Genomic DNA, 16,283 nt, shown 5'->3' with positions numbered 1-16,283 from the left:
CGATCAGCTGTGCTGTCACTGAGGTTACTCGCGGCCACCGCTCTCAGGTGGAGGACTGCAGCTGTGGCCGCGAGTAACCTGAGTGAAAGCTCAGCTGATCGCGCGGCTCACTGCAGTCACTCAGGGGATTTGCGATCACAGGTGAGTCCTTCACGTGTGACCGCAAATCAAGCCGCGGCACATGCACAGCCGCGCGATCACAATGAAGTCGGGTGAAGTTCATCCGAGTTCATTCTGATCGCGCGGCACTGTCCGCAGCCAGCCATGACAGTGACAGTGCGGTCCCACTCACTCTGCTGCAAGTCTATGGGGATGCTGCAGAGCCGAGTGGGACCGCACTGTCAAAAATGTGCGTTCTGGATGCTTTTCCCACTCTGTCTATGGCAGAGAAAGCATCCAGAACGCATGAATTCTCCAGGAATGTGCGTATGTTGCGTTCTGCTGAATGCGTCTCAGAAGGCAGCTTTTTCGGCTGCGTTCTGAGACACACAAGCAGTGACTTACACGCTGCGGAATAGAACGCAACGTGCGCACATAGCCTTAGACAAGACTGAAATACTGTGAGAATATAGTCTGGTCAGATGAGAACAACATTGAACTCTTTGGATACCATAATACATACAATGTTTGGAGGCCAAAAGGCAAATCACCCCCAAAACACCAACAACCTGCCCTGACGAAGCCGCTGGTGCGGCGATACGCGTCGGCCTCTAATCTAGAGCACCCGGCCTGACCGCCCTCATGATTTGACTGACCACCCCTGGACTTATGATTGGTGACTATATGACATCTATACTGTCCCCCTCTACATGACAGGACTCCGGCCGTATGGCCTCAGGTAGCTGACCACTTTGTATTGGACCGTTTCTGGTATACATTCGGTTTTCTCACATGCAGGCATCTTATGGGTGAATACTAGCAGTCACCCTTCGGCCTCTAAACTTGGTTAGATTTCCATCTCCTCTTTCCCACTACCTTCAAGGAGTCATTATACTCCTAGGACCAGTTCATGCTCATGGTCGCGTTAATGTGGGTTAGAATACGGATGTAATCAGTGCTCAGCACCTCTATTTACTAAATCGGACAATCATTTTGTGGTATAAATTGACGACCATTTATGGGCTTATGTGGTTCCGTATCCTTTATTGCACATACGGAATACAGCACACTGCACCCGTTGTGCGGTTCCTGTTGGCCGCATTGCAGCTGCGTCTCCACATTTTGTATACTAACGCATATCCTTTGCAGTTACTACTTTGGGGTTTTTGGATTGCCAAATTTTCACCACTATACGCCCTGGTACTTATATAGGATTTATGGTGTGGCTATTAAACCACATGGTTTTCGCCAGGGGCATATCACACTAATTATCATCAAGTGACTTATATTGGTCCCTACAGCATTCCTTATATGTCCTCCTGATACAGGACATGGGTTTGCAAAGTCCGGCTTACATTGTAATATGCGTGTACTTTCATATGTATTGTGATTAACATCTGCCATACCCTTTCAGTCCTTTGGTGCCACTACATGGTTTGTTATTATCTATAATGTATGATATGCAATACTTGTCCTTTCCAGGGTTTTGGTCTTTCTATCATTTTTGTATTTTTTGATATTATACTGTACTTCTTGACCATTTTGGTCATTTGTGATACACGTCACTTGTGGCATTGGGTCTCGCCTCAGTGGTGCTTCTATGTTGTGTTGTATGTTTTTTAATGGTTTTTAATACGTGTTTCTTATGTGCAATAATAAAGGTGTGTTTTTTACATTATATCATTGGTGTGCCTCTGCTTGCATGTGCGGATTCTTTTTCTCTCCTTGGTTCAAAACACCAACAACAGTGAAGTGTGGAGGTGGGAACATCATGGTGTGGGGCTGTTTTTCACCATACAGCACAGGCAAACTTCATATTGAAGGAAAGATGAATGGACAAATGTACTGAGACATTCTAGGTAAAAATCTGCTGCCATCTACCAGGATGATGAAGATAAAACGAGGGTGGACATTTCAGCAAGACAACGAGCAAAACACCACAGCCAAGGAAACTCTCAACTGGTTTCAGAGAATATAAAGCTGCTAGAATGGCCGAGTGATCTCCAGAGCTGAATCCAATAGAAAATGTATGGAAGGAACTAAAGTTCAGAATTAATAGAAGGAGCCCACGGTAATTCAGGATGTGAAGTGTGCTTGTGTGAAAGAATGGGCCGAAATCCCACCTGAGCAATTCAGGTGACTATTATTTTCTCCATACAGGAGGCATCTTGAAGCTTCATCACCAACAAAGGCTTTGGTCTGAAGTATGAAATAAATTTCAGGAAGTGTGTTGAATACTTTTCTCTGTGTCATTTCTCATTATTACTCATAATTAATGTATAGCTATGGATTTATTTTTTTGCCTGTGTGGATTGGATGGGTTGTTACTGACAGTAGGTGAGAAAATCATGTCAACAATATCACCTTAAGAAATATATTTACTTAACCTCATAACGACGGCCGTACGACTTAAAGCGGCGGCAAAACAGGGTACTTATTCTGTTCCGCCGCTTTAAAGCGGCGGCCCGAAAAAACCCTGTAGTGCCCCCCAGCGACCGAAAATCTCAGGGGTTTCAGCTACCGGGGGTAGCTGAGACCCCCCCAGATTATGAATCGGGGTGTTTTTTCTGGACCCCGTTAATGCGATCGCCGGTATACACCGTATACCGGCGACAACATTAAAAAAAAATAAATGGCCGGTAAAATTGATTTATTTCTCATCTGACGTGATCAAACATGTCAGATGAGAAATAAATGTGAGCCCTTAGTGCCCCCAAAGCCCCCGGTACCGGAGAAATCTATCCAACACCCCCCCCCCCCCCGGAAAATCCAAGATGGCGCCGACGCGCGCTGAAAACTCCCGCCGCCGCCGGCTCTGCATTCATTTCCCTCCGATCTGAAATAATCAAACATTTCAGATCGGAGGGAAATGTCCTCCCCCTGACCCCTCCTCCGGTACACCGGAGATCTCTGGTCCCCGGAGCCCCCTCCGGGTCTCCAGAGCCGCCTCCCCCCTCCCCCCTCCGGAGCGTGGAAGATGGCGGCCGCATTCATCCTGCTCTTTCTGCCGCATGTGACACGTCACATGCGGCAGAAAGTTGTCCCCCGTCACCCCCCCCCAGCCCCCGGTTTTACGTTACCTGGCTGCTGGTGCTCCGGCCCCGCGATCACGCCGCCTCCTTCTTGAAAGCTGGCGGCGCATGCGCAGACAGCGGCTGTCAGCTGGATCCCTGCAAGCAGGGACGCTGACGTCGCTACTGCACAGGCTGCTCCACTGTGGACCGGGGGAGGGTGAGTGCGGTAATCTGCAGCCACACTCCTCACATGGAGAGACTGCTGTTCTAGAAAATGGGGGGTACGTTCTGTGAGCGTGCCCCTCATATTCTAGAATGAGGTTACTGCAGGTCACTCTGCCCTAGGTTGGACCGGGGCAGTGTGAGTGCAGTATTCTCAGATTACTGCACCCACACTGCTCATGGAGAGCTTGCTCTTCCAGAAAATGGGGGATACGTTCCCTGAACGTGCCCCCCATATTCTAGAAGATCCAGAGTCGGCGTGGGACCTCCAAAATGGCTTACAGCGACCGAAATTTATTTATTTTCAATAAATTGGTAAAAGAGGAATGTTTCGGGGAGGTTTTTTTTTTCAAAATTTTTTTTTGTCTTTATTTTTTTCTATTACTTGACTGGGTTAGTAATGTCGGGTATCTGTTTTAGATGCCGTGACATCACTAACCCCAGGGCTTGATGCCAGGTGACATTACAGCTGGTATCAACCCCGTATATTACCCCGTCTGCCACCGCACCAGGGCGCGGGATGAGCTGGAGCGAAGCGCCAGGATTGGCGCATATAATGGATGCGCCACTTCTGGGGCGGCTGCGGCCTGCTATTTTTAGGCTGGGAAGAGTCCAATAACCATGGCTCTTCCCACCCTGAGAATACCAGACCCCAGCTGTCCGCTTCACCTTGGCTGGTGATCTAATTTGGGGGGGACCCCACGTTTTTTTGTTTTTTTTTTTAAAAACCGCCTGGGGAGCCCTCCAAATTGATCACCAGCCAAGGTGAAGCTGTCAGCTGTGGTTTGCAGGCTACAGCTGTCTGCTTTACCCTAGCTGGCTATCAAAAATAGGGGGGACCCCACGTCGTTTATTTTAATTATTAATTTTTTGGGGGGCTAAATACAAGGCTAGGCACCCTTTAGTGCCACATGAAAGGCACTAAAGGGCAACAGCTTAGAATATGCAGGGGGTGGGACGTTATATTTGTTTGACATCTATCCATTCATCCATTGTAGCATTTTAGGCTGTGCGCCCACAATCGGGGTTTGCAGCGTTATGGGCGCTGAGTGTGTCCATAGTGTTTTCCCTGCATCCATGGCGCTGCATTGTGCAGTAGAAGCACAGTGGAAGGATTTTTAGAAATCCCGTGCCCAATGTGCTTCTTTTCTCCGCAGCATACACTGACGTGTGGTGCAGCTTCCCGAGCCTCAGCATGTCAATTTATGCTGCGGAGATGAGTGTTCTCTGCAGGTAGCATAGAGCTCCACAGCGGCCTGAACCCAAATTGTGGGCATGGGCAGCTGCGTTCTCCCGTGGACAACACTCACATCTCTGTAGGAAGGCTGACACTGTGTACTAGACGCCGTGTCGCTGGATCATGGCCACGTAGCCTAAAAGTGAGACATTTGTTGCTACATCAACATTTTTGTGAAGTACCTGTGGATTCAAAATGCTTACTATACTCCTGAATAAAATCCAGTTTCCAAAATAGAGTCACTTGTGGGGGGTTTCTAATGTATAGGTACCCAAGGGGCCCTGCAAATGTGACATGGTGCCCGCAATTTATCTCAACTTTTCCAGAATTCAAATGGTACTCCTTCCATTCCAAGCCCTCTTATTTATCCAAACAGGGTTTTTGGCCACATGTGGGGTATCCCTGTGCTCATAAGACATTGGATAACAACCTGTTGGGTCCACGTTTTGTTGTTGTCTCTTGAAAAAGTGAGAAATTTGATGCTGAAGCAACATTTTTGTGAAAAAAAATGAAAATTTTCAATATGGCAACCTAAGCTTATCAAATTCTGTGAAGTATTCGTGGATTCAAACTGCTCACTATACACCTAGATAAAAGCCTTGAGGTGTCTTGTTTCCAGAATGGAGTCACTTGTGGGGGACCGCCACTGTTTAGGCACCTCAGGGGCTCTCCAAATGCAACCTGGCGTCCGCTATTGATTCCAGCCAATTTTGCAGTCAAATGGCGCTCCTTCCCTTCCGAGCCCTGCCATGCGCCCAAACAGTTGATTTCCACCACATATAAGGTATCGCCAAACTCAGGAGAAATTGCACAATAAATGTTATGCTGAATTTTTTCCATTTACTCTTGTAAAAAAAAAAAGCTACCTGGTTGAAATAACAATTTTGTGGTAAAATTTTATTTTTTTTTTTTTTCATGGCTCAACGTTATAAAATTCTGTGAAGCACCTGGGGGTTCAGGGTACTCACCAAACATCTAGATAAATTCCTTGAGGGGCCTAGTGTCCAAAATGGGGTCACTTGTGCGGGTTTCTGCTGTTTAGGTACCTTAGGGGTCCTCCAAATGTGACATGGTGCCCGCAATCTTTTTCAGCCAAATTTCCTTTCCAAAATTCAAATATTGTTCCTTCCGTTCCAAGCCCTCCCATTTGTCCAAACAAAGGTTTCAGACCACATGTGAGGTATCACCGCGCTCATAAAAAAGTGGTTAACAAACCTTGAGGTCAAATTTTTGGAATTACCTCTTGAAAAAGTGAGAAAATTGATGCTAAAGCAACATTTTTGAGAAAATTAATAAAATTTTCAATATGACAACGTAACGTTAACAAAATCTGTGAAGTACCTGTGGATCTAAAATGCTCACTATACCCCTAGATAGAAGCCTTGAGGGGTCTAGTTTCCAAAATAGTGTCACTTGTGAGGGATTTCTTCTGTTTAGGTACCTTAGCGGACCTGTAAATGCAACATGGTGCTCGCAATCTATTTCAGCCAAATTTGCTTTCCAAAATTCAAATATTGCTCCTTCTGTTCCGAGCCCTCCCATTTGTCCAAACAGAGGTTTCTGACCACATGTGGGGTATCGGCGTGCTCATAAGAAAGTGGGGAACAAGTTTTGGGGTCCATTTTGTTGTGTTATTTCTTCTAAAAGTGAATAAATTTTGGTTAGAGCAACATTTTTAGGTAAAATTTTAATTTTTGCTTTTTTTCATATCACATTGCTTTTGTTCATGTGAAGCACCTAAAGGGTTAATAAACTTCTTGAATGTGGTTTTGAGTACTTTGGGGGGTGCAGTTTTTATAATGGTGTCTCTTTTGGGTATTTTCTGTCATCTAGGCCTATTGAAGTCACTTCAAATGTGATGTGGTCCCTAAAAAAATGGTTTTGTAAATTTTGATGTAAAAATGAGAAATCGCTGATAAACTTTGAACCCCTCTAACTTCCTAACAAAAAAAAATGTTGTTTCCAAAATTGTGCTGATGTAAAGTAGACATGTGGGAAATGTTATTTATTAACTATTTTGTGTCACAGAAATATCTGGTTTAACGGTATAAAAATTCAAAAGTTGAAAATTGCTAAATTTTCAAAATTTTTGCCAATATTCAATTTTTTTCATAAATAAACGCAAAAAATATTGTCCTAAATTTGGTACTAACATGAAGTCCAATATGTGACGAAGAAACAATCTCAGAATCACCGGGATCCGTTGAAGCGTTCCAGAGTTATAACCTCATGAAGTGACACTGGTCAGAATTGCAAAATTTGGTCTGGTCATTAAGGTGAAAATTAGCTCCGTCACTAAAGGGTTAAATAAAATTGTTGACGTGTTCAATACTTATTTCACCCACTGTGAGATATTATATATGTGTACATACATTACATTACTTATCCTGTACTGATCCTGAGTTACATCCAGTATTCTACTCCAGAGCTGCAGTCACTATTCTGCTGGTGCAGTCACTGTGTACATACATTACTTATCCTGTACAGATCCTGAGTTACATCCTGTATTATACTCCAGAGCTGCACTCACTATTCTGCTGGTACAGACACTGTGTACATACATTACATTAGTTATCCTGTACTGATCCTGAGTTACATTCAGTATTTTACTCCAGAGCTGCACTCACTATTCTGCTGGTGCAGTCACTGTGTACATACATTACATTACTTATCCTGTACTGATCCTGAGTTACATCCAGTATTCTACTCCAGAGCTGCACTCACTATTCTGCTGGTGCAGTCACTGTGTACATACATTACTTATCCTGTACAGATCCTGAGTTACATCCTGTATTATACTCCAGAGCTGCACTCACTATTCTGCTGGTACAGACACTGTGTACATACATTACATTAGTTATTCCGTACTGATCCTGAGTTACATTCAGTATTTTACTCCAGAGCTGCACTCACTATTCTGCTGGTGCAGTCACTGTGTACATACATTACATTACTTATCCTGTACTGATCCTGAGTTACCTCCTGTATTATACTCCACAGCTGCACTCACTATTCTGCTGGTGGACATATGTAATGGTGTAATGATATATTTGCAGCCAGTGGATCCATGGACTCGTGTGTGATGGTTTGGAACATGAAGCCTCAGATGAGGGCGTACCGCTTTGTGGGCCACAAGGACGCAGTGATGTCTGTGGAGTTCTCGCCCTCCGGTCACCTCTTAGCTTCGGCCTCCAGGGATAAGACCGTCCGTCTTTGGGTCCCCAGTGTGTGAGTATCAGGGTCTTGTTCTTTATGAACATCTGCAAGATCTCTGCTTGTTGTCAGTGATGGGAAACATTCACAGTTCTGAACTCTCTTCCTGATCGTGGAGCTCTTCCCCCCCCTAGTGGTGGATTTAGTTATTGCTCCTGACTTGCACTCCCCTCTCCTCTTCCTCCTTTACTTTGGCACAGGCAGTGAATGTTCTCTGTTTGCACCAGGGTTGTTCCTGCCATATGATTTATGGTCCCTGCCCCCCTAAGGGAGCAGTTTAGGCAGTAAATGTTGGGATTCCCAAAGTTTTACTCCTATAGAAAAAAGCAAGAGATGTGAGACCAGACATCAAGAGTGAGAAGAGTCCAGAACAGACCAGTGGAGTGAGGTCAGACCTGTGCATCTGCAGGATTGATTAGCCGTGTCTGATCTCCTCCGGGCCGGACGGTCAGTCCTGGGGGCTCATCCTTTTTCAGCACCCATGACTGCACCACGAGAATGTAAGGGTGCCGTCATGGGTTCAGAAAAAACACATTACCGGTAAGTAATCATGTATTTTTCCAGCACACATGACGGCACCCTTACATTCTCGTGGTGCCGTCATGGGTTCAGAAAAAACACATTACCGGTAAGTAATTACGTATTTTGATGCCGTTTCCCTCTGTTCAGACCACCCGACATTACACGTGTCACTTTATTTTCCAGGAAGGGAGAGTCCACTGTGTTTAAAGCCCACACGGGCACGGTGCGGAGCGTCGGCTTCTCTGGAGACGGGCAGTCCCTGGTCACTGCGTCCGACGACAAGACGGTGAAGGTGTGGACGGTTCACAGGCAAAAGTTCCTGTTCTCCCTGAATCAGCACATAAACTGGGTGCGCTGTGCCAGGTACGGGCTCGGTAGTGGGACTTCATGGTTTCCCACAGCAGCACAGAGGATGGGATACACCCTGCCCCAATATTACACATATACACATATAGTTCCTCACTGTCTCTTTGGTGCTTTGATCGTCTCAAAATCAGATGCTCAGTATTCACTTAACTTTTGGCCATTTTTGACCCCGTAGGCTCCTGCCTATGGCCAGTAAGTCACTGGGCCTGTCTATAACCAGCCTCGTGAGCATCATGGTCACAGTCCTGCACCTTCTGTACTCTATAGATGAGTGCACAAGACAATGGTCGCTCTTACACTGAGGTCTGAATGTCCACGTGACAGCCCACGTGGTCCCAGGTAACTGTGGCTGCAAACACCTCCAGGCCTTGTAAAGTAGATAGCAGGGTTTGCAGACCTGACTGCCTGCGCACTCTTATCCTCTGCAGCACTACTCTCATTTTCTCCTCCTGCAGGTTTTCCCCGGACGGTCGGCTGATCGTGTCCGCCAGTGATGACAAAACCATAAAACTGTGGGACAAGACCAGTCGGGAGTGCACACACTCATTCTGTGAGCACGGCGGGTAAGGAGCGCTCAGACACTAAACTACAATTCCCAGCATGCCTAGTGAGGGTTAACGGGTCTCCCAACCCCCACATCATCCATATGCATTTACATAACAGAGGGCTATTGATGAGAATCGGGATGCATTCCTCACCATTTTCCATATCTCTGCTTGCTGTCAGTTCAACACTTTCCACAGCTGAGGGATTGTTACAGTTGTATGTGCTCTGATACATTGTAACAAACCAAGAGCTGCATCTCCCTCATTAGAAATAGTAATTTCTTGCAGTCTGTGGGGTCCCTGCACTGACACGTGGGCGGCTCGTGTGCTTTGTGCTCCAGGTTTGTGAACTTCGTGGACTTTCACCCCAGCGGGACGTGCGTGGCGGCTGCGGCCACTGACAACACTGTCAAGGTTTGGGACATCCGGATGAACAAACTCATCCAGCACTACCAAGGTACGGTGTCCTGCAGCGAGGGCCCCCGGGGTCCCCACCTACAGCTATCTGTGGAATCACACACAATATGTGCCTTATCCAGCTAGATGTCATGGGAAACAGTCAGCAAGGCTGCCGACAGATGGCGCCTCAACAGCTTATTGGGGAGTTATGTTATTAAAGGGACATGCACAAGTGTCACCACTGGACGGCCTGATACTTGGTGGTTCATCATAACTGGAGTTTGGGTGCATTCGGCTTCCGTGGTGACAACTTTGGTGGTGATGAGAGGCAGGAGGCTGAGGGGCAGGTGGGGCCGAGGCGCCCTGATGAGGGGTGGGGGGCATGGGGCCGAGGCGCTCTGATGAGGGGTGGGGGGCGTGGGGCCGAGGCGCCCTGTTGAGGGGTGGGGGGCGTGGGGCCGAGGCGCCCTGTTGAGGGGTGGGGGGCGTGGGGCCGAGGCGCCCTGTTGAGGGATGGGGGGGGGGGCCGAGGCGCGCTGATGAGGGGCGGAGGGGGGCCCGAGGCACGCTGATGAGGGGCGGAGGGGGGCCCGAGGCGCGCTGATGAGGGGTGGGGGGGGGGCCCGAGGCGCGCTGATGAGGGGCAGGGGGGACCGAGGCGCGCTGATGAGGGGCAGGGGGGTCCGAGGCGCGCTGATGAGGGGCAGGGGGGACCGAGGCGCGCTGATGAGGGGCAGGGGAGGCCGAGGCGCGCTGATGAGGGGCGGGGGGGAAGCAGAGGTGCCGCTTCCATAATATATAATACTCCGTCCGTTGCTCAGACGATACGGCGTCCAGTAATGATAGTAAGTGTGCCCCAGAGATAACACACAATGTGATGCCACGGTGCCGAAAACTCCAAGCACTCCACCATTTTTCCGTGGCATGTGAGCACACAGAGAGCAGATGACGTTACCGTCCCTTTAAGCAGCACGTTGTGTATGAGGCTGCACATAGGGCGGAGGAGGGTTGGAGCGCGGTTTTCGCTGAGTCACTGTGAGGCGGGCGGACGTGAAAGCTGTTGTAATCCCCAGCATGCTCTGAGGCTACGCAGCTTTACCGGCATGCTGGGAGTTGTAGTGTCACACCAGCCCCTGGTTACAATCCAGACGCATTCTGGACCTTCAGACATTAGTAATGGACATCACAAAGCTGTTTCCTCTAGAACCCTGGTGATTACAGATCAATATGGCCGCCATAAAATGGTGCTCCAAATCCAGCAGGTGACCTGGCCGCCGCTCTCTGCTGACTTGGGGCCAATGGGTGTGATTTTGGGCTACATGGTGACCCCCCACCCCCCCACCCCACCCCACCCCTGGTCAGGGTAATGTACCCCCCTTTCCGGTTAGGGTCATGTGACGATGGACGCTGTGTTTCGGTGTGTTGCAGTACATAGCGGGGCGGTGAACTCGCTCTCCTTCCACCCGTCCGGTAATTACCTCATCACTTCCTCCAATGACTCCACCCTGAAGATCCTGGACCTCCTGGAGGGGCGGCTGCTGTACACGCTGCACGGCCACCAGGTGAGAATACGCCGTATACCTTTACTACGGTCCAGTCCGTGTGTAATGGAAGAGTCTGTAAATTACTAATGTCCTTTGGTTTTATTCTGTATTCTGTACTGTAGTCAGGATCTCTGCTTTCTGTCAGTGACTGAAAACTTATTCCCATTTATTTTGCAGGGGGCAGTGACTTGTGTCAAGTTCTCCAGAGACGGAAAGTTCTTCGCTTCCGGAGGCTCCGATGAGCAAGTGAGTGCAAGACGCTGAGCAAGTGAGTGTGAGTGCAAGACGCTGAGCAAGTGAGTGTGAGTGCAAGACGCTGAGCAAGTGAGTGTGAGTGCAAGACGCTGAGCAAGTGAGTGTGAGTGCAAGACGCTGAGCAAGTGAGTGTGAGTGCAAGACGCTGAGCAAGTGAGTGTGAGTGCAAGACGCTGAGCAAGTGAGTGTGAGTGCAAGACGTACATCCTGGGGAGCGATGAGGAGTTTGAGTACTGTTGACACCTGGGGGCAGATGTGCCATGTCAAGGTGCTCTGCTGACCCCGGGGGAAGCCGTGCCATGTCAGGGTGCTCTGCTGACTCCGGGGAAGCTGTGTCATGTCGGGGTGCTCTGCTGACTCCGGGGAAGCTGTGTCATGTCGGGGTGCTCTGATGACTCCGGGGGAAGCCGTGCCATGTCAGGGTGCTCTGCTGACTCCGGGGGAAGTCGTGCCATGTCAGGGTGCTCTGCTGACTCCGGGGAAGCTGTGTCATGTCGGGGTGCTCTGATGACTCCGGGGGGAGACGTGCCATGTCTTTGCGCTCTGTCGACCCAGGGGGAAGCTGTGCCACGTCGGGGTGCTCTGTTGACTCCAGGGGGAGACATGCCATGGGTGGTTGCTCTGCTGAGACCGGGAGAAGCTGTGCCATAATGGGGTGCTCTACTGACACTGTGGGGAGACGTGCCATGTCAGCGTGCTCTGCTGACACCAGGGGAAGCCGTGCCATGAGTGGGTTCTCTGCTGACATCGGGAGCTGTGCCTTGGGCAGGTGTTCTGTTGACATCAGGGGATGTAGCGCCATATGCGGGTGTTCTGCTCACACACACCAGTGGCGGAGCCGTGACGTTTGCCGCTCTCACTGGGAGCCTGGGATATTTGGTTCTCACACCGGTTGGGGGTTGCAGCCCCTGATGCTTGCTGCTGTCACTGGGGGGAGCGGTGACATTTGCTGCCGTTCACATTCCTTCCTTTCTCTTTTTAGATTATGGTCTGGAAAACAAACTTCGATTCCTCCACATACAGCGATGTCCTGAAGCAGAACAGGAGAGATGTTTTCATGAATGGTGGAAAATCCAAAGTGAGTGCGGCCGCTCTTCAGACTCCGCACTCTGCGGACCCTGTGCATGATCCGGTAAGGCTCAGCCGTAGTGATGAGCGGGCACTGCCATGCTCTGGTGCTCCGTAGTTAGAGCAGTCGGACCTTGGATGGGCTCGACTTCAGTACTGAGTATAATGGAGATCAATTTTTCAGGAAGATCTGGAAAAATGCTTGCGTTCCCCATTGACGTCCATTATGCTCGGAGCAGGCGTTGAGCCCGTCCAAGCTTCCAACCTGTTTTTTTGAGTATGGAGCACCCCAGCATGGCAGCGCTCGCTCATCAATATTCAGCTGTACGAGTTCTCCGCTCCACCCCCCAGCAACTATCACTGGGGAATGAGGATGCACATACCTGGCATTGACCTTCAGTCCCTGGTGTCCGCGCTGAGGGTCTCCATGTGGGTAATGTCTGTTCTACGTGGTATAACAGGTTATTTTTGGTTGTTTCCAGCCCCCAGTGACTGCGGAGGACAGAGGCAGCCCCGACCCACCCGGCCCCCGACCGGATGACTATAGCATGAGGAACGTCGCCAACACCCTGGAGCACATTGTGGGACAACTAGATATCCTGACTCAGGTGCGGAGCACCATTAACCTCAGATCCCCCTCATATCATGTATTGTCTCCTCCGTTCATCCTGAGCCACCTGGTGCATGATCACAAAAATGTCACTTTCACAAGCAGGCTAGATGCAATATTACAGATCTTATAATTCACAACATATAATGACCGGCGCTGATCCTGATTATAATCTAATCTTTCTCTTCCAGACTGTGGGGATTTTAGAGCAGAGACTTTCCCTGACCGAAGATAAACTGCGAGAATGTATGGAGAGGCGGCCCGCCCCCGAAGCCTGAGGGAGCGCCAGGCCGCGGGCCCCCGAAGCCTGAGGGAGCGCCAGGCCGCGGGCCCCCGAAGCCTGAGGGAGCGCCAGGCCGCGGGCCCCCGAAGCCTGAGGGAGCGCCAGGCCGCGGGCCCCCGAAGCCTGAGGGAGCGCCAGGCCGCGGGCCCCCGAAGCCTGAGGGAGCGCCAGGCCGCGGGCCCCCGAAGCCTGAGGGAGCGCCAGGCCGCGGGCCCCCGAAGCCTGAGGGAGCGCCAGGCCGCCGGCCCCCGAAGCCTGAGGGAGCGCCAGGCCGCGGGCCCCCGAAGCCTGAGGGAGCGCCAGGCCGCCGGCCCCCGAAGCCTGAGGGAGCGCCAGGCCGCGGGCCCCCGAAGCCTGAGGGAGCGCCAGGCCGCGGGCCCCCGAAGCCTGAGGGAGCGCCAGGCCGCCGGCCCCCGAAGCCTGAGGGAGCGCCAGGCCGCCGGCCCCCGAAGCCTGAGGGAGCGCCAGGCCGCGGGCCCCCGAAGCCTGAGGGAGCGCCAGGCCGACGGCGCCGATACTCATCTTCCATCTCTGTGCTCAGAACTTTACTCTTCCTTTTTTTAGTGTAAATATTAAATACTTTAATAAAATCTTTTATGTTTTTCATGGATTGAGGCGCAGTAATTGTCGCTCCGTCCGCTCGGGTCACTTCCCGCAGTTATGCCATCTTATATAAGGGCCCGGGTGACAAATCTGCGGAGTTACACGCACTCGTTACTGCTGCAATCACTTCCTCATCGGCCGCTCCATTTCCACATTTCTAGTTCCACAAGTTTAACAGGAAGCTTCTTATGTGTAACTTCCACATTGTAACGACCCATCGCCACAAGTACGGGGACAAGAGGCGCAATCAAAGAAACCTGATGGCTCCCCAGGCCCCCAAACCGCCCCCCTTTACTTACTGTACCCCCCTCCCCAGATGGTCACCTACTTATTAGTATATCGCCATCAAAGTTCTAAAATAGTTTTGTAGCATCTGATGAAATCAATAAGACGATAAAGGGGGCATAAGGGGACCAGTGAGTGCAGGGAGCTGTTATTTAAGGAGGGTAATGTCACTTTAACTGGAAAGCGTTGAAGTTTTATTTAATTTCTTTAATATATTCAACATCTTTGTTTATTATCAACTAATGAAAATGGCAAAACATTTCTCTTTTGGTTTCTATTTTGTTAATATCTCCATACATTCCATTCTGTATTATACTCCAGAGCTGCACTCACTATTCTGCTGGTCCAATCATAGTGTACATAGACGCATGATGATGATGATGATGATGATGAAGGGCGATCCGGGCTACGGTGGGGCCCACGGCCAGTTTGCCCTCCATTATATTTTCTGCGGGAACACATACTCTCCTCCTTTCCGTTTGCCCCGGGGCAGATCTCTCCGGGCAGGGAGTCTACCTGGCACTAGGCTGCCAGCAATACAGAGCAGCAGTGCGGCTGCAGGAGCTCCCATCGCTGGCACAATGATGTAACCAGCCGCATCAAGAAGTGCAGCTCTGGGGGAACAAAAGCAAAGTATTTTTTTTTTTCTTTTCTAATTATGTGTAAGGGATGTGTGGGAGCTTATACTGTATATAGGGGGCTCAATGTGTAAATAGGGAGTTTTGTGGGGGTTTATACTGTATATAGGGGGCTATGTGGGGCTGAATGTATATAGGGAGCTATGTAGGGATTTATACTGTATATAGGAGACTATATGGAGCTCATATGGTTTATAGGATGGCTATGTGGGGGCTCATACGGTTTGTAGGAGGCTGTGTGGGGGCTCATACGGTTTGTAGGAGGCTGTGTGGGGGCTCATACTGTATATAGGAGGCTATGTGGGGGCTCATACTGTATATAGGAGGCTATGTGGGGGCTCATATGGTTTGTAGGAGGCTATGTGGGGGCTCATACTGTATATAGGAGGCTATGTGGGGGCTCATACTTTATATAGGAGGCTGTGTGGGGGCTCATACGGTTTGTAGGAGGCTGTGTGGGGGCTCATACGGTTTGTAGGAGGCTGTGTGGGGGCTAATACGGTATATAGGAGGCTATGTGGGGGATCATACTGTATATAGGAGGCAATGTGGGGGCTCATACAATATATTGAGGCCTATATTGGGGCTAATGCTGTATTCAGGAGACTGGGGGCTCCTACTGTATATAGGGGGCTATGTGGAGGCATGTGCTGTATATACTGTAGAAGGGTAGGTGGGGCTCATACTGTGATAGGATATGGGGGGGAGCTCATACTGTGTATAATATACTATGTGGGGGTTCATACTGTACACAGGAGCTATGTGGGGGGATCATACTGTATCGGTGGTTATGTGGGGGGCTTATACTGTATCTAGGAGGCTATTCTGTATTATAGGAGGCTATGTGTAGGATCATGATGTATACAGGTGGTTGTCAGTATACTTAATTCTGCTCAATATACCATTAATATAAAATATAATATTGAGCAGAATTAATTTCAGCCATTTGGTTCGGCCTCCACACCAGTCTTATGATCCATCATGTGACCCCTCGATAAAATTAATTGCCCACCTCCGCTCTGTATGTTAGGTATAGCACTGTACATAAGGGGAAACAAATTACTCTGTGCGCCGCTATCTCTTATATTTTGTCTGCAGATGTGCACCTCTGGGTTAGATCATGCAATATGTCACATACGGTAATTATCAAGAGGATCATGTCACATTATACATCGGGGCCTCTAAACTATCCAGGCCCCTGGTACTGTTAATTCACCCTTATGTACATACATTACTTATCCTGTACTGATCCTGAGTTACATCCTATACTCCAGAGCTGCACTCACTATTCTGCTGGTGCAGTCCCTGTGTACATACATTACTGATCCTGAGTTACATCCTGTATTATACTCCAGAGCTGTACTCACTATTCTGCTGGTG

General features: G+C 49.5%; 1 protein-coding gene across 2 annotated transcripts in view; it reads left to right on the top strand.

Annotated features, from left to right (window-relative positions):
- POC1A (POC1 centriolar protein A) overlaps positions 1–13,987 on the top strand; it is a 30,978-nt gene extending 16,991 nt beyond the window's left edge. Inside the window, exons 3-11 of one of the 2 annotated variants that reach the window (XM_075320776.1) lie at positions 7,629–7,800; positions 8,491–8,670; positions 9,129–9,236; positions 9,560–9,675; positions 11,046–11,179; positions 11,339–11,407; positions 12,399–12,494; positions 12,967–13,092; positions 13,286–13,987. In XM_075320776.1, coding sequence (XP_075176891.1) covers positions 7,629–7,800; positions 8,491–8,670; positions 9,129–9,236; positions 9,560–9,675; positions 11,046–11,179; positions 11,339–11,407; positions 12,399–12,494; positions 12,967–13,092; positions 13,286–13,372 — 1,088 coding nt within the window. In that variant the 3' untranslated portion in view covers positions 13,373–13,987. Of the gene's footprint in view, positions 1–7,628; positions 7,801–8,490; positions 8,671–9,128; positions 9,237–9,559; positions 9,676–11,045; positions 11,180–11,338; positions 11,408–12,398; positions 12,549–12,966; positions 13,093–13,285 lie in introns of both variants that reach the window. The other variant, XM_075320774.1, reaches the window with a different exon arrangement.
- Positions 13,988–16,283: the final 2,296 nt, after the last annotated feature.

The sequence above is a fragment of the Anomaloglossus baeobatrachus genome, chromosome 8, assembly GCF_048569485.1.
Source record: "Anomaloglossus baeobatrachus isolate aAnoBae1 chromosome 8, aAnoBae1.hap1, whole genome shotgun sequence".
NCBI classification, from domain to species: Eukaryota; Metazoa; Chordata; class Amphibia; order Anura; family Aromobatidae; genus Anomaloglossus; species Anomaloglossus baeobatrachus.
Note: the sequence above shows the minus strand (reverse complement) of the source record. Positions and strands in the feature narration are given on the sequence as shown.